Source organism: Epinephelus fuscoguttatus, linkage group LG18, assembly GCF_011397635.1.
Source record: "Epinephelus fuscoguttatus linkage group LG18, E.fuscoguttatus.final_Chr_v1".
Lineage (NCBI taxonomy): Eukaryota > Metazoa > Chordata > Actinopteri > Perciformes > Serranidae > Epinephelus > Epinephelus fuscoguttatus.
Window position 1 is genome coordinate 17,664,856 of NC_064769.1, and position 22,554 is coordinate 17,687,409.

A 22,554-nucleotide genomic window follows, 5' to 3' on the forward strand; every position below is an offset into this window, starting at 1 on the left:
AAAAAGCAGCTGTTTCACAGTAATCTTTTTTCGTGCCCTGTCACTCACCTTGCCTTTTCACTATCTCCTCAGCTAAAAAAGAAAAAAAAATCCGCTATTGTATTTAGTTGCCATATCTTCTTTCCCATTACATCGCCATAATCCATATTCGTCCAGAGAGAGGGAAAAGAGGGAGAGAAACAGAGAGCGCAACTTGCCCATTTTTTCGGACAATCCCCTTGTAGTTGTTGGAGTGAAAAGAGGAGTGCATGGATGTCAAATTGCCCTCAAAACACCATGAAAGATTGATTTGCAGCACTTTTCAGGGCCCTGACATTACTTGGAGGGGAGCTGAATAGGAAACCTGTGAGCCGGGGATGGAATAAAGATGTCCTCTCTGCTGGAAAAGAAGGAAAACTGCCCATTTAGCCCCAGTCCATCAAGCCCGAAAAATAGGCAAGAGAGGAAAAAACACAGAGGACTGTGACTATAGAGAAGAAAAGGGCCGTATATACTCATCTAAACGTTGTCACAATACCGAGGGGGCTCCGAACATCCATGAATATTAAACCGCTTACCTCAACAAGGGCTTGAAAAAGTGGACCACGTCAAAGCAGCTTTGCATTTTTTGCATGCGAACAATGCTGCAAGAAAAAAGAAAACTCAACGTCGAGCTTGTTTCCATTCTTGTTATTCCCGCGCTAACTCCTCACAAAAAAAAATAATATTATTACCACCGCATGAATACCAAATGCATGAGAAAAAAATGGGAGCGCAACTCCCAGACTCAATGACCCACTTCTGCGCACAGGAAAAACATCACTTAAAACACATAAAATATATTTATTCTTATTCTTTTCACACTCTGAAACTCTTGCATCAATTCAAGTTATGCGTGATTTTTAAATAAAATTTCTAAAATCTTCTACAGAGGGCAGCCTGTTAATTATTTGCGCTACACTCATGCGCTTTTACGCACGTTAAACTTTAATTTCTTAAGGTTTTCGATGTTGAAAATATCAGAATGTGTGTTTATTGTCATTTAACCCAACATTTGCAGCTTTGCACTAACATGTTGCATTAATTTAAAGTGCACTTTTACGCGCAGATAAAGTGTAAAATAAAGTTTTGGCCACTCTTACTCTTTGTACTGTGCGTTAATGTCTGCGCTGGTGTGTTGCGGTGCAGCGGGCAGGTCCACACGGTGAGGGGTGTGTCATTAATAAGTAATTAGACAGGGGTCACTCTAGCCACTTATATAAAGAGACCCTCACAGCCAGGCAGGGCAGCTTTACGCACAGACAGTTTGGAGCAGAAGGACGCACTGAGGAGCAGCTCTGGGTGTCCGCTTCTATTTCTTCTCCTTGTCTTTTTTTTTTATCGCTCCTCTTTAGCTGCAACGCTGTTATCGTTTTAGGGTTTCCTTTTTTTATTTGCAACATGGGCTCCGTGCTACCCGCAGACGCTTTGGCTCTCAAGTCTGGATTTAAGTGTCCGAGCCGCTCGCTGTCAGACGTGATCACCTCGGACATCCTGCACAGCTTCTTGTACGGCAGGTGGAGGAACGTGCTGGGTGAACACCTGGCGGAGGAGCGGCAGAGCGGCAGCGGCACCAGCGGCAGCCCCAAAACCGCCTTCACCGCCGAGGTGCTGGCTCAGTCCTTCGCCGGAGGTAGGCTGACATGCTGGGTTATTATGGGAATATTTTATTTGAATTAAATCCTGATTGTCTTGTCATGTTGAAGTGCATGTTTGGAAGCAGTGCAAGTTTGCAGATGTGATTTTTACGCGTTTTATTTAAGATAAAATTAATTTTTAATGGAGATAAATATCATAATTTCGTAGTTTTTGATTAAATAAATATTGTTTCTATTTCCTGCAAATGTGTGTCACTGAAATCCAGGAGGAATTTTTTATTATTTTACCAATGACAGCTAAATTTGGGCTTTTTTCTCCAATTAAACCATCACTTGTAATTTCAAAAAGATCCCACATCCTGCACAAACAACTAAAAAACTTTCTGTCCCAAACTTTCTTTCACTAACTTGTTGCTTTCTTTGCATTTTCCCTCATTTTGCTGCTTTTATTTCGACCCATTTAACGCGTTAACCCTTTCAGAGCTCCGGGACCTCGCGCTCAGAGCCTTGTTAGGCGTGTAACTGCCGCTGATTGAAAGACGCAGGGCATTAAATTCATTTGGTTAACTTTGTGCTTGACCTGGGAAAGTTTCCACTTAAACCTCGAGGAGAGAAAGGTTTCCTTTCTTTGAGATGTCCCGGGTTTTTATCCCGCATTCATCAATCTCCGGACAGTCTCTTTTCCTCTCTTGGCAGCTATGGGGCTCCGGAGCTTTTCTCTTTCTCTCTCCTTAAAAGATTTGCTGTTCCTCGCATAATGCACCGTGAAGGCTAAATCTAATGCTATTCATTGCATGTCAACCATCTAATCGCCTTTCCATTTTTTTGTTGCCGAAATTCCTGAGTCTTTTAAACAAGTCCTCGTTTCATTCAGCGCAAATTTATTGCTACAAAGTTCTTAAAAGGATAATGAATTTGGAATTAGCCGTTTCTTTTCCAGTAAACTTTAATGAATATCACATCTGAAGCATGACAAATTGCTGGACCCTGGGCAATAGAGCACCATTTAACCCCTATTGGGCCCGGGTTTTTTTTCACAGCCTAAAAAAAATCTTTGATTTTGACATTAAAGAAGCGCACGATATTTTTTTTTCTTTTCCCCCCCTTTCTGATGCGGATGAAAATGCTTTCCGAGGGGGTTTCTCTGCGCAACAAAAACTTTCAATTCAACCAGATAATCGAATTAAACGGAGGATAAGGTGTAGCTTAATATTTCGTGACTAAAATAAGATCCAGTCCATTTGCTGCTTTCAGGACTTCTCCAGCAATCCTGTTTCATGAGGCGCTTTGGCACCCACTCACCCTGCTGAACAACAGGGTCTCTGCTTCAGCTGAATTACGTTTTTCTGCACTTTTACTCGCGCACATTTTCAGAAATAGGCCTGTATTTCAAGACAGTGATGCACAGTCTCTATTTTTACTCAGTTTGAATCCATCTCACAATCCTTTTTTTATATTTGCAGAGGTGCAGAAGCTGTCCAGCCTGGTGCTGCCCAGTGAGGTGATCATCGCGCAGAGCTCCATCCCTGGAGAGGGTCTGGGCATCTTCTCAAAGACCTGGATCAAAGCAGGAACCGAGATGGGGCCTTTCACAGGGAGAGTCCTGTCCCCTGAACACGTGGACCTGCTCAAGAATAACAACCTCATGTGGGAGGTGAGCTAAAGTTCCCAATTCAAGTTTCTTATGCCATGATGTGCAGCCCATGAGACCCAAAGCATACCCGGAGCCTGTGTAATTATTTCCTTATAATATTGACGTGGTTGTTGTGTGCGCTCAGGTGTTCAATGAAGACGGCACGGTGCGCTACTTCATCGATGCCAGCCAGGAGGACCAGCGCAGTTGGATGACTTACATAAAGTGCGCCCGGAATGAGCAGGAGCAAAACCTGGAGGTGGTGCAGATCGGCAGCAGTATCTTCTACAAGGCGGTGGAGGTGAGAATTAACAACTTGTGAGAATATATCAGCCTGTAAACGTGGACTGGGGCCTGAGGAGGCTTGATTGGATTTTATTTGCGACCACCAACAGTGTAAATGCCCTTTAGAGCGGCGCCACCTGCTGGCCAAAATGAGAATGAGTATGTATTTCAACTAAGTAATCAAAGGCGTAGATTTCAAGGGGGACGCAGGAGACACATTCCCCTCAATATTTAGAACATGTGCATTGTCTCCCTCTATAAAACATGACAGATGCACAAAATTTAAGACCTGTACACCATAAAGTGATGAAGAAAATGCACAAATTCTTGTGTAAAAATCACCAGAAAGCAAGAAATCAAGTGTTAGAAGCTCAAAGTTTTCTGGCGGAGGACCCTCAAACCGCCGCCATTTCATATGTATCATTGTCTCTATGCCCTTGTATGTAATTGATGTTCAGATTGCACCAGTCACAGAGCAGCAAACCGAAATCACATATTGATTGTCTGACCTTTGCCCTGTGAATCCTTCCCCAGACTATCCCGCCAGACCAGGAGCTTCTTGTCTGGTATGGAAACACCCACAACACATTCCTGGGAATCCCTGGAGTTCCGGGAACAGATGAGGAACACATAAAGAAAACCAGAAATGGTGAGTCAATATGCAGATCAATACATCAGGGTCATTACAGCCTGTTGTATCTGTCTGTCTGTCTGTGGGTGTCACGGCTGTAGTGAGTCCCATTAAAGCAAAACAGCTTGAAGGTTAGTTTAAGTAAAACCTACAGATAAACCTCAGCAGCAGTACCCATGTGAGACACATTTATACTCATCTCCTTCCTCTGTGTCCTCTCCCAGATGACTCCCACCCCTGTGAGGGCCCTTCCTCTTGCTCCCCACCCGCCCCCGCCACCACAGCCGGTCGGATGCGCTGCGTCATCTGCCACCGCGGCTTCAACTCCCGCAGCAACCTGCGCTCCCACATGCGCATCCACACTCTGGATAAGCCCTTCGTGTGCCGCTTCTGCAACCGCCGCTTCAGCCAGTCGTCCACGCTGCGAAACCACGTCCGGCTGCACACCGGCGAGCGGCCCTACAAGTGTCACGTGTGTCAGAGCGCGTACTCGCAGCTGGCGGGCCTGAGGGCGCACCAGAAGAGCGCGCGGCACAAACCCGTGGCGCATGCCACCGACGTGCCATCCCAAGTGTCCCCTCCTCCCCCACAGATGACCGCCATGCCCCACCAGCACCAGATGCCGCTGGTGCACCACATCCCCACCATGGTGCTATGATGACAGAGACACGGAGGGACAGTCACACAGAACAACGTTGCACTTTAGCTGTAGTGGAGACGCAGAGGAGATCCTGATGAGACATTAAAGCATCTCACAAAGACATTTGAATATTGCCTTATTTGTATTGTTTGTTTTTTGGCTATCACGTGATCAATATTCCAACAGAGAGATGTTTTAATGATTGTCTGTGTTTTGGAAAGCTGAAATATGATGAATATTTTACAAATGAGTCGTTATTCTCTGTGTAATCTTTAAACAAATGTCATATATCACCGCATATGTGAGACAGAACAGATATTTTCTACATTTTTTACACCGTGTTTATTATCCATCACATCCTCACCAGCTCAGGTGACAACAACTGTCAGAGATTTGTACAGTAAGTAGAAACTAAACGGGACGTGGCCACCAGTGTACATTGCTTCAGCTGCATCCTCCCACACTGTAAACTGAAAATGTCACTTTAACCTTGCACAGACTGTATACTGTTGTGTAACTGTAAAATTGTATTGTATGCTACTGTACATGTGAATGTAAATACATTTGTGCTTTCTTCTATTCTAAATAAATATGATATGATATTACATATGATGCTCATTATTGTATGAAGTCACCTGATGCTGCTTTAAAGGCTGCCGTACGCCAAATTATGAACTGTGAGCATATAGCCCACTGTCTTCTCTTCTCGTTGACTAAGATTTTTATCCGGTTATACAGTATAATCTAGTCTATTTACTTAACTGTACTCCCAAACAAAAAAGAGATTTGATTGATGTTTTTTTAAATGACAGGTAAATTACCAAGCTTGAAATAAAATTAGAAAACCCACAGAAAACACACACACTTTGCCAAGGTCCTTGCAAATATTAGTGGTTTGTTTTTGTTGTTCAGATCAGTAGAGTGTCAGATTTTTGGAGGTGAAATCCAAAGAGAAAGTCTTGTTCTAACTCTGGAAACCCAGAATACCAGTGCACATTAGGCAAGTGGTTGGGTAAAACATGGAACATGTTAGCAGCACCAGCTCAGCGCTGCAGGTGTAAATGTGTTTTTCTGTCTATGTGTATATGTGTTAGGCTTGTTACAGACTGGCATCTTGTCCAGGGTGTATCTGACCTCCCCTCTGAGGTGGTTTATCCCATAGGCAGTTGGCTTGTTTAATGTAATTCTGTGTATCATTTGAAGTATTCATACTGTCAGCGTTCTTGTTATGTTGTGTGTGGGTGTAGATGTTTAAATGAATTGCCACATTTATGGACAATAAAATGTATTTTATAACATCTTAATGAAGAAAAGTTAAAGGTAGTTTTTCATAGTTAGTAGCTAACATAACAGACAAGTATTTTATGTATGTCAGAGAGGAGGGATTTTTAAAAATGTGTTTTTACCTACACCAAGGACACTGAACTTGCTTTGCCCCGGGGCCACTTTTGCACAATGACAGGAAGCCAGGCCAGTTAATAAATAATCATCAATAATATTTATCAGTGTATATATATTAAATCAATTGCCAGTTTTCCATCTTTCAACATTTGCCATTCTCACTCATCCAGTTGCAAGGGGCCCTGCTGTAATGATTTAGTACAAAACTATTTGTGCACTAAACTACACGGCTGACCATCTATAGGTTACTGTGTACTCCCATTTAGTAATGAAGAGTTCCTCATGATAAGCTAGGGAGTAAGAACCTGTTGTTGGGATGGCAGTTTAACTACATTGACAGCTCCGAGGCTTAACTACCTTGGGTCATGTAGTTATTATACTTAGTTACATAGTCATATTGTCATGTATTTTTTGCTAGGCCTGTACAATGTGGCACATTGCCAAAGCTCATTGGATGTCTGCAACTGAATCCTATGAATTTAAGTTTAAGTTTTTCCTAATTCAACCCAACACCTGCTCCCTATCCTTAAAACACATCACCCTGCCAAGGTGAGGATTGGCTTGCCCTGGTCCCTAAATCAAACACAACTTCATTTTACTAGTGTCAGTTCAGTTATGCTTCCATGTAACAACAGGATAGTCCAGACTCAGATTATGATTATTTTCCTGCGATGTAGTTTAACCACTGTTTGAGAATATATATACTTTGACAGGAGTAGTTAAGATGCAGGTGAACTACTTTTTATTGTTAAGTAACTGTTAGTTACTACAGTTTTAGTGCAGTTTTCCCAGCACTGATCATTATTTAAAATTGTTTCTAGTGATAAATAACTAGTTTTCTCTTTCTGCAGTTAGCAGGTAAGCTGCAGTTATTTCTTTCTCCACATGATGGCGCCAGATACCCAGAAAAAGACAGTCTCATGATAGAAAGTGGGCCTCTCCTGGAGAAACAGTGTAATGACACTTTAATGGCACATAACCACCTGATTTAAACAACCATTTATTTTATTAAGTTAGTTAATTTACTGCTGCACTTGTCGGCTGTCAGACATTATCCAGCTCCCCAACAAGGAGTTTTCAGACAAGTCGTCATTATAACAAGTACAGAGCAACATAGATCAACAAGCTGCAGGTGCATAAGCTTGAGAGGTAAATAAGGCAGAGGGAAAATGTGGGCATCTCTTCAACCCAGAGGGATTAGAGAGGGTTTTGACTCTGTGTTTTTCCATCACTAAAGACTGTCCACACCTTCTGCCCTGTACAGTGAAGAAAAACAAGATAGTTTAGTCATCAGAACATCACATTATTTCAAAGTAGCATTTCATCTAAGTGAGGAGTACCTTTGCCCTGGTTTTGTCATCCTTCTGCCCCACTCCTCTGACAGCAGCACCAGCAACAAACTACCCAAGCAGCAGCATTGCGCAGAACTGTAGAAAGACAAAGTGAAACAGACATTGATTCTTCTTTTATCTGTTTGTAGTATCAGCCACACTGCTGCTGAGGTAATGATCTGGCAGGTAACCTGATCCCAGCCCTATCAGGTTTAACTCGCTCCATCTTACACACAGTTATACTATGTATTTTAATGTTATAACTCTTTACTTTAACATACACTCACAATGTTTCTCACCAGAGAGAAAAGAAAAAGGCTGTCAGTGGCATAAAAAAGCTATTCATCAGAATAACATCCGCATTATGAAACCTTTTCACTATGACAACAGTCTATTTAAACACTTGCTCTAATTGTTTGAGAAAATCTGAATACTTACGGGAGATTAACAGTCACAGCATCGCTCCACTTTAGTGTCTTCTCTTCTCAGTTAGTCACCTGTTCCCATGTGGTCAGCGTAATGATATTTGTGCACCGACACTACACAACAATGACACAGCACATCTTCAGCAGAACACTGACTGATGTCATATCACCACACAGGTACAGGAGGTGGTGTAGAATTACTGTTGGGTGTTTTTTTCCATTGCATGTTAACTTTGAAGATATAAAAAAGCAAACAAAAAGAAAAAAAAAATCACTGACAGTATTTAAAATTAAAAAAACATGTACATGTATGTATGATAAGAGATCTTTTCAAACAATGTTTATAGATCAAAAACATTATGCCCAATTATGAGCATTTGGTTGTAATAACTGCAATCAAGGTGCAGTAACAAAATGACTGCATTATTTTTATGCACACATTAAAACCTCAGTTTCTTCTTCTCGATTTACAATCTTAATCATCTCATCATAAAGTTGAGATCTGAATGAGGTTTTAACAAATAAAGGAGACAAAGGTTTTAACATTTTGTTCCCATACATTTAATAAATAAGATGTTGTGCAAAGATTTTAATGAGGAAATGTTACCAAAATGACCCATCATTATCATCATCATCATTTGTGAGTGTGTGTTTTAGTATTTAGTATCATTTAAGTGAAGAAAAAAACAGTTCTCAGGGGAAAAAAACAGTGACTACGCTTCACACTTCATAAACCATGTCAGTAAGTCTGGTTTCTGCTCAGCTGTACAAAATCAAACATATTAAATGAATTCTGTATAGGGGCATACTTGTAATATAGAATTAAATGGTGTTTCGGTGGTTTCGGTAATTAAACTCTGACAGCATTGTTTTTGGATATACAAAGATATAAAAAATATAATAGGATAATCTATCCCCTTCTTTTTTCTTTCTTTCTTTCTTTCTTTTTTTTTTGTTTTCTTAATAGCCTGTTGTGAACCTTTGCACATCGCCCTGGACAGTGGTCCCAAACCTTTTTCCTGAAGATACCCCTTTTCCATCAGTGATGACTGACGACCCCTGACTACGTGACATTTTATGCATAACAATAACAGTAAAGGATAACTGATAAAGTGTACAATTAATACAAACAGTGAATTCATTAACCCCAAGAAGTTTGTGTAAAATTAATGATTTTGATTACTTCTGTGCAGAATATGTCCTGTGAATACTGCATCAGAGGTGCCAGTTTTTAACAAACATATATACATCTTTTATAGGCTTATTTTCTGAGAAATCCTATGTTTTCTTCTCCCTGATACTTGGCCACTGATCTATCAGCTCTCTGGTCGTTTTACATTTTGAGTGATACCTTTTTAATGAAGGACAAGGCTTTTCAGCAGAGAGTGAAGGCTCCTCGGTAGCTGTGATCAGGTCCTCACCAGGCCCTTGTCCTGTGAGATTTAGAAAAGTAATCTAAGCTTTTTTTTTTTTTTTTTTTTAAAGTTTCCTACACCACTTGAAATCAAGAAGGCCTTGTGACCCCTGTTAAGCTACGGCGACCTTATGGCGACCTCCAGGTTGGAAACCAGTCACCTAGAATATATTTGTACCCATCCCTGCCCAGCTGTTTTAACTTATAGCCTATTCTTTTTTACTGGATTTTTTTCCACACATTTTTTTTTCATTTGTATGTTTTCCCTAATATTTATGAGTTCTGTCTGTACAGCACAACACAAAATCAAACTCCTTGTAGTCTATGTGAAAACCCAGTTGGCAATAAAACCGGATTCAGATTGAGAAAGAAAAGAGAGAAAAGACAAGACAAGAAAGAAGCTGGCTAATGATGACAAAACATATTTTTCACCACGCGTAGATACTGAATCGATTGCGTTGGCCTTGCCAGAGCGGTTGCTCTGTGATTTGTTGGTCGAGCCTGATCTGCTCACCGCCGGATTGTTGTCATTTTTGTAGCTAGCCTAGAGCGCTAGCCAGCCGTTTGCTTTTCTCTCCAACATACTTTGATCCAGCAGGTGGGTCACAGTTTATGTCAACACATTTGTACTGTCTGAGCCAAGCTGATGAACTCCTGCAACGAAAGCATTCATTTATAAAAGCCGCCGCTTGTTGTCAGAAACAAATACCGCGACTAAAAGTTAAAAACAAATGTCGGCTAACAGCTAGCTGGCTGGTTAATAAGTTAGCTAGCTTAACGTTAGCTCGATAGACATTTTCGGCTAGCTTAGCTTTACATTAAGCTGTTAACTAATTTTGCGTGGTAAAACACACACAAACGTGTGTTAGTTATCAGATGTTTATCTAGTTAATGTTTCATGGGTCAGGAGGAAGGTTAGACTGTCTGCTTTTGGCGTAAACACAGTAACTTGTTGGGAGTTAAACGGACAGCGACAAAAATGTCCATGTTAGGTCATCTTCACTCGATGGGTTGGCTCTTTAAAGAAGAGATGCATTGATTTACTGAGAGTTAGATAACAATCCTGGTAATGTATTTTATAGTTTAGTTTGAATGACATCCTTAATGTTATTCTCTTGTTTTAGTTTGCAGTTGAAGAAATGCCACGCTAACATGGCTCTGTGCCTATACCACAAACCCCTCCTTCATACAGCCCTTTGCTTTGACAGCTCTGAGAAAAATGTAGAGCCATTTAACTCAGTGGCCATTATGGAGACGTACTCGTGGATGCACTGACATGCCAAACACAATGATGTTAGCTTAGTTTAATGAGCTGCTCTGACAGCAGGAGACCTGTATGGCTGATTACAGCTCAGTGCTGATTGTGCTGTGTAACAGCTGTCAGGCTCAAATTAGTGCCGTGAAAGGTGGGGCCTTGAGTTATTTATGGATGTAGAGGGTAAAATAATATGAGTGATTTCAAGGTTTTTTCTTTCTAGGTTAGAATATAGCTTAGATAGACTATGTTACTTTTTATGAGCGTTTTTACTGTTTTTTGGCAGTGTATAGAATAAAAGACTTATTGATTATATAAAACAACTGCAGCCCCAGTATGTAGCATAGCATATTAAATTTGTCATGTGATGATCATCATCTGTTGCCTGAAATACACTTCTGTGTACTTAATTTGACTGCACTCGCATTTAAAGTTAGTCTCAAGTCAGTATGTTTACAGTGTCAGTATAAAAGTAAAAAATGTGTACAAAAGGTACAGGACAACACTCCAATTATAATGTTTATTGCCACACGTGGCACACATTTTTTTACATTTTTCAATGAGGATTCAGCACCCATTCATACTTCTGAGGGTTGAGCGTGTTTGTTTGGACTTCTGATTACAGTGTCAGTATAAAATTTTACAAAATAAGGGAAATTAAGCATTGAGGGTTTGCCACTTTTTTCTACTCTGAGAGGTGATTTATATTTTTGAGGTTGAGCACAGTATTTCTACGTCGCTTACATCCAGAATAAAAGAAAACATGTTCAGCACATCAGTTTAATATTAATGTTAATAGTATAAAAACTATCATCTGCTTCAGCTGTAATTAATTTATTTCAAGCTATGTTTCGCAGTTAGTTAGACACCTCCTGAAATGACCTGACTTAACCTGACATTAGCTCTTTGCTTCTCTCGGGGAGATAGGCCATTGATGAATGTCCTACATTTCACTTGGTTATTGGTGGTTTGCTCTAGCTCTCCTCAGCTAAGCCCACTCCCAGACATTTCTATCTGGACACCTTTTCTCCAGCTGTCCCAGGGGAGACCTCATTTCCTAGTTCCTTGTGGGTTCCGAATCAGGGCTTGTCGGGTGATGTTTGTGGCAGGTTTTCTGAGGGAATGTCCGATCCAGCTCCAATTTCTCCCTAGAATTTGTGAGTCAATGGGATCCTGGTTTGTTCTTTTCCACAGGTCTGCATTATTTTCTTTGTCTCTCCGCCAGATTAAGTACTCTCCTAAGGCGTGTGTTCATGAATGTTTGCAGCCTGTTTGATGTGTGTTTTTCTCCATGTCTCTGATTGATTCAGCAGTCTGTGAGTCCAAATTTGTACTTAACTAGAGTTGAAACATTAATTGATAATGTCATAATTAAAATAATCATACACAATGTCTTTCACACAGTGGTGAAAATGTCTCGATCCTTTCCTAAGTAGCGAGCAACACATCATTTGGCCAGTTACCACAAACAAATGCTGTGCAGTTAAGAACTTTATTTTATATTTTAGCAGAGATCCCAAAGGTTTTTTTTTAAGATATGAAATATTTTTTGGGGGGGATATGTGTATAAAATGATTCACAAACATCTAGATCATTTTCCATTTGATTGAATGATGCAGCAATCAAAACATGGAGTCTTCAGTTTGTCTTTTTCACATCATATCACCGCAATTAAAAGTTGAAACAAGCCAAAATGGAACAAGATGAAATAAAATGTCTTGAACAACCTTAAGGCTGCTTTAGGGGAAACAAAAAGGGGAAACTGTATTGTTAGGGGTTGAAGTTGCTTTCACATAACATCACACCCATATATTTGTGATGTGTGTGTGTGTTGCACATAGGATGTTAGGATGGAGTGTGGCCCAGTTCTGCCGGACAGCCTGGTGTTGGAGATCTTCCTGCGTCTGCCCCATGATGCCGTGCTGAGAGCTGGTCTGACCTGCAGACAGTGGCTGGCTGTCTCCAGAGATGAGTTCCTTTGGAGGGAGCTGTTCTACAGCTACTACCGTATACCGCGCTCCGTACCCCGACACCCAGGTCAATAATTATGTGTTTAACAGAGTAAATCAAAGTCACTTTCACTTAGTATAAAAAAAACACACTGCTTACCGCTTTGTGATTGTCCTTTGTGCAGCGTCGGTGTCATGGTACAGGGAGTTCAGGCGTCTGTTTGACTGCATCCCATGTGTGGAGGTTCAGACGCTGAGAGAGCACACCGACCAAGTCCTCCACCTGGCTTTCTCCCACAGGGGTCATCGCTTCTCCTCCTGCTCCAAAGACTGCACCGTTAAGGTAGGGATTTAAAGGTTATTGAGGTTATTTTCATCCCCAGTGAGTACACGCTTCAGGGTCAAAACAAGCTCCAACAGGTGAACCTAAAACGCAGGTTAAAACAGCATGTCAGCACAGTGCCACTCATGCTGCAGTCGTGTGTGTGTTGAAATATCTGATTGAGAAACTCTGACGACATATCTGTGTTGTTATTCACGTTATCCAAGTGAGAATACTCAAGATTTGATGTGAGTCTGGATTTTTGTTTGTCTGTGCAGCAGTCATCAGATTATTTTCTTCTCTAATTCCTCAAATGTGTGACCTCCAGCTGCTGTTGTCCTCCTCATCCTCTCACTCCTTTTCAAACCTTTTGTCTGGCTTCTTGTGTGCAGCTATGGGACACGGAGCGGCTAGATGGTAATATCTCGCTGGTGCACAGCTCCAGCATGCGGCAGTTTAATTGGGGCTACACCCAGTTCTCCCAGTTTAATGCTGATGACACCTTGCTGCTTGTGTCTGGTGTCTACCTGGGTCCGCACCACTCCTCGTCTGGGGAAATCGCTGTCATCAGTCTGGGTAGGAACCAAAAAAATAAAAGCATGCAACAGTCAGCATTTCCAGTTGATGTTCCTTAAAGTTATTTTTAGTTTTCACAAAAATAACTCCCCCATTCTCCCTGTTTCTCAACACACTATAGAGAATTACTCCCTGTTGTCTCGTGTGAGGAACAAGCCGTACGATGTGTTTGGCTGTTGGCTGAATGAGACCCACCTGATCTCAGGGAACCTGCACTGGATAGGCAACATGACGTCCTGCTCTGTTCTCTGGCTCAATAAAGCCTTCCAGGTGAGGCTCAGTTCAAGCCTGTGAGACATGTCTATGAAATTATCAACGCTTACTGATTGAAAAACAAAAACACATCCTCCACAACATCTTTCCTCTCCTTCCTTTCCTTTTCTCTGGCAGGACATCGAATCAGAGAACGTCAACGTAGTCAAGCGCCTTTTCAAGATCCAGAACATCAACGCCAGCACCATCCGCACAGTGATGGTGGCCCACTGCCGTCGTCACGACAACCCGGACCTGCTGCTAGACTACGAGGCTCAGTCCCAGGCTCGGAGGCAGAAAGGGCAGCAGCAGCAGCAGCACCAGCCCCTCCTCTTTGACCTGGGGACCTCTGGCAGTGAGGAAGAAGAGGAGGAAGAGGAGGAGTGTCACGAAGCAAGGCTCCCTGCTAGCCGCCATCCTCAGCCCACCATCTCAGGCCTGGAGCACATTATACAGGTGAGCTGCTACAGATTGGGCACCTTTCTTACAAACGTCCTCTGCACTCCTCAGCAATCTATCAGAGGCTTAAAAAGACACACAGGGAAAGAGTGTTGGGCTTGTTACTCTAAAAATGTAATGTATTACTCATTACTCGTTACTCTTTTCTTATTTCTCCCTGCCAACTGTAATTTGTTACGCTACTCGTTATACTAGTTTTCGGTTACACCCCACAAAATCAGTAACTGTGTATCTCCTCAAAATTCAGACTTCTCACGTGCGCTTCTGTATGAATGTCAGAGTGATTGCCGGCAAGTGCAGCTCAGGCAAGATAGTTTGCAAATGTTTTCTTGTTGTCCTTTGATACCTGTGACCAGTATTTTCCCAAGGCTGTGTTAGATAGATGGAGGTGCTCGTGGAGCAACATTTCACCCACCGCATATCCAGACACAAGCTTCATTACTTCTTTATATCCTGCAGCTGTCCACCATTAAAATCCTTATTTTTTTTGTTGTGTTACCGCACAACACTCTTTGGAGATAACCCCATAATCCAAAACTCCTCAAACACTTGGTCTTAGGTGTTTTCAACAATAAAAGCCCCTAAAATATACCTACTGTAGACTCTCCTATATGCTCCAGTCATGCATTTGGAGCAGGACCCAGTCTTAAAATCATCTCTTTCTGAGATTTTATATTAATGATCACCTCGCCTCTTTCCAGCAGCTGCAGCAGACATTTTGGATTCCAACTTCACATTACTCCCATTTCTTACAATTGCAATTGATGTTTAAAATTAAAAACTCAAGGCATTTTGATTAATTTTTGAAGTAATATAATTCTCAATTTTTTTCTTCTGTGCTTCTCTTCCTTTCTGTTAGAGTCGTAAAAATGTAGGGCGCATGGAGTTGGCGATTGAGACCCACGTGGCTCAAATGATGGGCAGAGCCCACACAAAAGCCCCTGACTCCAGCCTAATCGAGCCCTCTGAGCCTGGGGAGGGAGAAGACAAAACTTACTTACTCTTCACCACTGGCAGCCTTACATACTCCCCACACCAGATTGGTAAGATCGCTTCCAAGCTGCAGATATAATGCAGCGACTTTATGAAACTCCCTATAAGAAAAACCCCACACAGTGCTGTCCGACGTCTCCTCTCATGCAGTTGTCGTCTTTGTCTCTTTCCAGGTATTAAGCGAATCAAGCCCGACCAGATGACGACTTGTGGTCCTGTACTCGGGGAAGAGCGGAGTTCAGATGAGTTTTTTGATTCCCTGGACCATGTTATTGATATCCACGGACACATCATTGGTATGGGCCTCTCTCCAGACCACAGGTAAATAAATGATTTATAGATTCAGCGTACTTTAATGTAGAAAATAAACTATATGGGCTCACTGGAATGCTGGCTGCGACATTAGGGACCAAATGCTGATTCAGCTGAACTGGAGCAAAGATGCCAAAATCTCATGTAAAGCCTTTCCAGAAGAGTGGAGGCTTTTAGCAGTATATTTATACCCATGGTCTTGGATGAGAGGTGCAGCTCTCACATACCAAGCTACTCTTTGTGTATCCAAATACTTTTGGCCATGTAGTGTAGCATCACAGTATGTTTTCACTGTATTTTCAGAACCTAAAAAGTCTTAAAAACAGCATATAATCATATTTTAGATCACAACTCTTAAATTTACTCCTCTCTTTTTGTTGACCAGGTATCTCTATGTGAATAGCCGGGCGTGGCCAGCCGGGTGTGTGATCTCTGACCCCATGTCTCCTCCTCCCATTGCCGAGGAGATCGACCTGCACGTCATTGATCTGAAGAGTTTAAGGGAAGAGAGACGGAGCCTGCGTGCTCACCGAGCCTTCACGCCTAACGACGAGTGCTTCTTCATCTTCCTGGATGTCAGCAGGGACTTTGTCGCCAGGTGGGTGACTCATGACTGTGTAATTTTCCATAAATAGAAGCAGCTTTCACACATGCGGCACTCATCATTAATTTGCTTGCGTTTTGCCATCAAGTGGTCATGTGTGATAAGGGAAGTGATACCACAATGGCAGTAAATTAGTCACCACAGTTTAACAGCACACATCACAGTAACATCTGTGTTTCTATGGCATATTGTGTGGAAGGAAACATCACAATGCTCCTGTTTCCACATGATGCCTGTCATTTTTAGCACATTAAGCTGTTTTGGTGTTGGTGTGTATGGTCACGTAGTTTTAAAATAACGGATATCCGTAGCTTGTGTGAATGGAAACTGTTATCATCACTGTTAGAGCTCGGATAATTTATCCGTCAGTTAAACAGAATGTAACTGTGAAAGCACCTACAATTACAAGAGGGAGATACACTTGCAGTATAAAACGTGAGGTTTAATTTAGGAGCAAAACAAGAAGACGGAGATTAAATGAGAGTTCCAAGTGCAAAAAATCCCCAAAACTTCAGAACAGAAATTATCCACATGCAAAAGTAGCTTGTATGTTAACCAAACTCACCCACCACTGTGTATTCACTGCGTGGGTGGTATACTAACCCGTGTCTTAGTGTTTGAAAATCTTGGGTGATTTCCAAAACTAATGAGGGACAGAAGAACTGCCAAAAGCCATTGAGCGACCACTAACTCTTTAAATGTGACAGTGGACTAGGGATGTTCCTGATGACTAATTTCCCTGTCGACTAAACGCATATTTAGCGCATAAACGCAAGAGTAGTCGATTAGTCTAAAAAAGGGAAAACACTCAGAAAACAGTCAAAATTAAGTGCAATTTATTGTTAAGTATCTGAAACTCCTCAAAAAAATATTGTGTACATTAAGAGCCCTTTGAAGCCTTAAATCACAATCTTTAACAACCATGTGGGATTTTAAATGCTGCTGAAATACGAGACACTGTGTGCTTTGTGGTATGAATGTGAACATGACGGCAACTCAGTCACAAGTTAACCACCAAAATAACATCTAAAATAAATAAACCCCCTCTGAAATGTGGGGCACATTGAACCTTGCAGATAATCCGACAAAAACGATAGCACTTCACTTTGAAGTTAATAAAACAGCATCTAATTTATGATTAAATTTCAGCTGAAATGAGAGGCATTTTGCACCATGCATTATCTGACAACAACTCACTTAAAGTTAACAAATAAAATCACATCTCAACAGAGATAAACTGCTGCTGAATTCATTTTCTAGATCAAAGTACTGCCAAACTGTGCTGCTTTTGCGAGAGGACATCTCTCCAGTTTACCATCGTGCTGTTTTAAAACTCCAGTCTACTTGAGGGGTACTGCTGTCTGACAGCTCTGTAGCACCCACTAGTGGCGGACAGCTGCATGACAGTTAAGCAGCCTTGTACATGAATAAAACACTAATAGGTTTAACCCACTAATATTTCTACTGCCGACTCGCGAGGGTACGGACGTTTAAGCGTGTAGACATTTAAACGCACGCATCCCTACTATGGAAAAGTGAGTATTGTTTTAAGACAGACTTAAAAGATATGAACCTGTCCTTTAATATTAAAATATCACTGATAAAAAATTACGAATTGCACATTGCTGTCATTTTTTAGCCTTGTATTATGAAATCAGATCGTTCTCGTTAGTAACTTTGAAGCAGGTGATGTTTGGAGCCGAGACATAGATTCAGTTCTCTCTGCCTTACACTGACTAATTGATTAAACGGCAACAATGTCAATATTTTTAATGCAAGAATATTTATTCATCTTGTTTGATAGTAAAAGGAATATCTTTGGGTTTGGACTGTTGGTCAGACAATATTTGAAAAAGTTGATTTGGGCTTTTGGGAACTTTTTGTCACTGTTTTCTATGGTAAGATTATTACTAATTTATTAATATTACTATAAAAGGCGTACTGTGCAGGAATTGTTGCTTACTGTTTGTAAACACAGTATTAAAACTTGGACCCTTTGTGTGTGTTGAGCATGTGTGTGGCTCCGCCTCACCCTCGATCAAGCCAACACACTGACCTGCAGCTTGCATCCACAGAGCACAGGAGAGAGAGGAGAGATCAGCACTGCATGGTCGCATGCTCCCTCGAGATAATATTGAGCAGAATGATTGATAATGAAAATAATTGTCTGTTGCAGCTTAACTCATACCAGACAGAAGCAAATGCTTTGACATCTGTGGAATGATTTCATCATGAAGATTTCACTGACTTATCTCTCCACTCTCCCACCTGTAGTGGAGCAGAGGACAAGCACGGTTACATCTGGGACCGCCACTACAACATCTGCCTGGCACGTCTGGCGCATGACGACGTGGTAAACTCGGTGGCATTCAGCCCCGCTGACCAGGAATTGCTGCTGTCCGCTAGCGATGACTCTACCATTAAAGTGTGGCGCTCACCGCGCATGGTCCGCATGGCGCAGGCCCCTGCCCGGCCGTTGAGGCCCCGTGGCATCCTTTCATCCCTGCTGGGCCGCAGCAAGAACTCGACGTCTTCCAGCAGTGTGAATGGAAAACCATGAGTCAGGTTGGAAAATACTTGCAGTGGGGAGGGAGTGGGAGAGAGGAAAGTCTGGTCTGTTTCCTCTGTGGTGTGAATATATATATGTATACACACTCCATGTATGTGTACAGTATGGTTACAGTCAGTGGTTTTGCTTGAGCTCACAATGTTCTGACACACAGCAGTGCTCGGTGTCTTCAGCAAACAGGAGGCGGGACGTGATGTGACTCAGGGTTAGACACAAGGGAGCGCTGTTGCACCAGAAAAGGACAGAAATCACCACAGACTCTGTTGTGCTGTTGCCAGGAGTGATATGTTCCCAGGGGTAGCTATAGTGTAGAGCTGACTGCTGAATGCACACGACAGACGTCCAAATGCGTTACCACAGAGATGGTGTTTGTCTGGTTGTATCTGTAACATTGCGTCTGAATAGGTCAGGACTGCTGGGCCTGAGGTGTAAATGTATGTACATGTCCTGCAGAGACGCCACCTTATGACTGTGGTCCTGCTCATCAGAGGCAAAGTGCTGTAACTGAGACTTATTTCAGAAATGTCTTTTCCTATTAATATCCTCTTGATGTCTTGAGTATAAACACCCTAAAAATGCGTTTCCAGAGAATTATAAATGAATTTAAAACCAAAAGGGAAGACAACCTTTAGCTGCTTTTACTGCAGTCTGCCTTGGTTTTTAATTACATCCCATCCCATTGTTTTCGTGCCCCAGATCACTATTCTATTCAAAGTAGATTTAACGAGTAATTTAATCTAGAGAAGTTGCTGAGGAACAGTTAGCGTGAAGCATGACTGTGAACAAAAAAAATGTTGTTTGTGTAGTTTATTGTTATTTGGGCCTATATGATGTAGACATGTATTTAAACACGTTGATTCGATCGTAGCAAAAACGGCTCCCCTTAATTTGTCGAAAGACTCTCAGACACATTGAGATGAATCCCAGAAGATGATGATGTCTCCTGGACATTTTTAAATTAAGAAAATGTATTCTTTCCCCATCATTTGACATGACACAAGGTTTGTTTAGTTTCCTAACAGAGCCTGACTTGAAGTCTAAGACCCCAACATAGAGAGGGGGGTACCTGGATATACAGACCCTGCATATGGATTACATAATGCAGCTTTAACTATATACAGGTATCTTTTGGCAAATTGTTCAGTTCACTTATTTAAATTTAATGTGATATCCAATAAATACCTTCACTAAATTGGCCGTAATTCTTTTGTGAGAACAGATTGTACACCAAGAACGTTTCATGGACATGTCCAGTCACAAAGTTGTCACCCAGTTCTTTTATTTAGAGCTCATTTTTGTTTGTTGTACACCTGTAAAAGTAACAAAAGATATCTTGGCTGAAGTTTGAAATTTAATATAAACAGGGTTCCCACGGTCATGAAAAACCTGGTGAAGTCATGGAGTTAGTAAAGTCCTTTGAAAGTTTTGGAAAGGTCATGGAATTTTGTTGTGTGTAATGAAAATATGGAAATTTCTGGGATAACCTTCCACATAATGTAACATAACAGATGTTTTATTTTCTGTGGTTTACCAATGCGTATGTCTCTTCATTTTCTCCTTACGTTCTGTCTCTCCCTCCATGTATGCCATTAGCTGGAATCATGTTTGAATAATGCTGGGCAAGGAGGGCAAGTAAAATAATGTGGCTGTGAATAGCATGCAGGGTCCTGAATCTTAAAGTCTGTATATGTATGCTCCACTAATACTTAAAACTGTTCTACATATTTGAGACTGAGCATTTAACATGGACATTAAAGGCGTTTGTCACGTGGAGTGCTGAGGCACATTTTGCTTTTCAACTGCTGTGAGAGTAGAGCCTTGTAGTTTGAAGGTAAGGAGCATTATTCTTTTCCAAACAAATTAACCATTAGGCCAATCTAGCTGTCGGCTGTCACTGGAGTCAAGTGTACTGTACGGGTTTGTTTGTGTTATATATTGTGAATGATCATGGAAATTATATTATGGGTTTTAACATCTGTCCTTTAAAATTTATGGGAACCCTGTTTGAACGTACCACCAGCGACGCACCAAAATTTGAAATGCTCATGCAGACCAGTATCATCAACTAAGGACGCTTACATTTAGATCAGTGCTGTTCAAAAGTCTGATAAAAACATCTGTGTTTTTGTTATTTTAAGCACTTAAAGTCTTTAAATGTTTGTGTGTCACTAATGGATGCGTCTAAAAACAAAACAAAAAGTAATTCAATAAGAAACGAACCTTGATGCTGTTTTTCAGTTGCATTTTAACCAGCACAACATCCAGGTACTTTACCTGGTTGATATTTATGCTTCCATGGAGATTCCCTGCTGAAGGAGCTTGTGACTGATTATAAAAACCCTTTAATTATGATTGTGGGTCGCTTCATGACCTGGCCAAAGTGAACCAGCTGCATCTGCATGACAAAAGCGAAGGGAAAAAAAAAAAAGCTGTGAATTAGTCACCACCGGTTGAACAATATTTTCCATGTTTTGAAATGTGTGTAAAAAGTCATAAACTTATCCCCGGTTCCCTTTTGACAACTTTATCTGTTATTTTTACTGTAGTTCCATCTTGTTAATGAGGTTCCCTGTCCCCTCTGTCATTTTCATACTTCCCTGAAATAAAGAGCATGCCATGAAAGGCCAGAAGTCTGCAAACGTGTCAGATTCTATATCAGGGGTGGCCAACCAGTCAGAGACCAAGGGCCACAAAAATCACCGTGGTAGTACAACGAGCCACATCATACACGTGTGCTTACAAACGCACTCCCTCTCTCACACAAACACGAAATGACATAAAATCAAAATCCATGCATTTCCAATTTTCAACGCCAGATTTATTTATCTCACACACAAATGAATAACCATGAATAGAGATACACAGAAACACAGTCTCTCCCTCTCATACTGTCTTTCTCCATCCCCCCTTCACACCCACAGTCTCTCCCTCTCCCACTCTCTCCACAGACACATCCACACAGTCTCTCCCACTCTCATACTCTCACGGACCCACGGTACGATACCAGTGAAAGTATCACGGTTCTGAGTAGTATCAGGATACCACGGCAAAAATGAGGCAGATGTGCCTTTTGTCATTTATAAAAAGATAAATCACTGTTCTATAATACATCACTGATATTTCAATGGAATAAATTACTTATTGACTTATTCATACTTCAAAAACAGCATCAATAAGTGATTACCATAGGGGGGATCAAAATAAAATAAATTAATGAAATAAAAATCAACCAGCCACCCTCCTCCCCTGACAAGTAAAGAACAGTCCCTAAAGTGCGGTGAGGTTTGTGGGCCGTTACCTGACACAAAAGAGAGAAATGTGAACGGCTCGTTTCTCACTATGGCTGTTACGCCTTTGCAACGAGGCATGGATTTTAGTTAAGGTACAGCATTAGACTCTTAAACCTCTTGTCCACAGTCATGCTAATATGCTAAGCTAATAGCTCGCTAAGCTAATAGCTCGCTAACCTTACCACAGTGGTACTTTGTGCTAAATGCTAGCACCAGTTGACAACTTGACAAATTTTCATCAAACCTCAAACACTGATCATTCACCTATGTCATCAAAATGTACACAGGGCTTTTGTAAAGAAAGGCATTCACTTGTTAAAAAAATAACCTCTGCATATAAACAGAAAGTGACAGCTACCTCCTCTCTAGGAGGGTTTTCCCCATGCTGTCTGCTTTTATCACAAGGCGCGAAGCCCTACCACGGTGCCATGGGTTTCCATTAGTGGCTCCCTCAGCATAGATCTACCATGCACTGAGCCGTGGTTAACACTTAACGCTTGTGATAATGCAGCAACATTTCCATATTAAGCGTTTGTGTGGTTTTTCTCATAAAGGTGTTGGGTTTCATTTTCTAGAAATATGTGTTGACATACCTCT

The 22,554-nt window shown here is 41.4% G+C and overlaps 2 protein-coding genes and 1 long non-coding RNA gene across 3 annotated transcripts; 2 read left to right on the forward strand and 1 right to left on the reverse strand.

Moving 5' to 3' along the window:
- Positions 1-1,419: 1,419 nt before the first annotated feature.
- On the forward strand, positions 1,420-5,645 carry LOC125906287 (PR domain zinc finger protein 12-like). Its single transcript, XM_049604805.1, has 5 exons — positions 1,420-1,651; positions 3,080-3,270; positions 3,395-3,550; positions 4,069-4,183; positions 4,390-5,645. Exons 1-5 carry the CDS (start codon positions 1,420-1,422, stop codon positions 4,821-4,823), a joined length of 1,128 nt encoding a protein of 375 aa, XP_049460762.1. The 3' UTR covers positions 4,824-5,645.
- Positions 5,646-7,193: 1,548 nt separating this feature from the next.
- LOC125906288 (uncharacterized) lies at positions 7,194-8,135 on the reverse strand. Its single transcript, XR_007451764.1, has 3 exons — positions 7,976-8,135; positions 7,547-7,633; positions 7,194-7,462 (listed from the first exon to the last, which is right to left on the reverse strand). It is a non-coding gene; the product is annotated as an uncharacterized LOC125906288 (long non-coding RNA).
- Positions 8,136-9,892: 1,757 nt separating this feature from the next.
- fbxw5 (F-box and WD repeat domain containing 5) lies at positions 9,893-21,005 on the forward strand. Its single transcript, XM_049604807.1, has 10 exons — positions 9,893-9,974; positions 12,473-12,668; positions 12,766-12,923; positions 13,295-13,478; positions 13,600-13,748; positions 13,869-14,186; positions 15,049-15,232; positions 15,356-15,503; positions 15,880-16,092; positions 18,373-21,005. Exons 2-10 carry the CDS (start codon positions 12,482-12,484, stop codon positions 18,656-18,658), a joined length of 1,827 nt encoding a protein of 608 aa, XP_049460764.1. The 5' UTR covers positions 9,893-9,974; positions 12,473-12,481; the 3' UTR covers positions 18,659-21,005.
- The last annotated feature ends 1,549 nt before the right edge of the window (positions 21,006-22,554 follow it).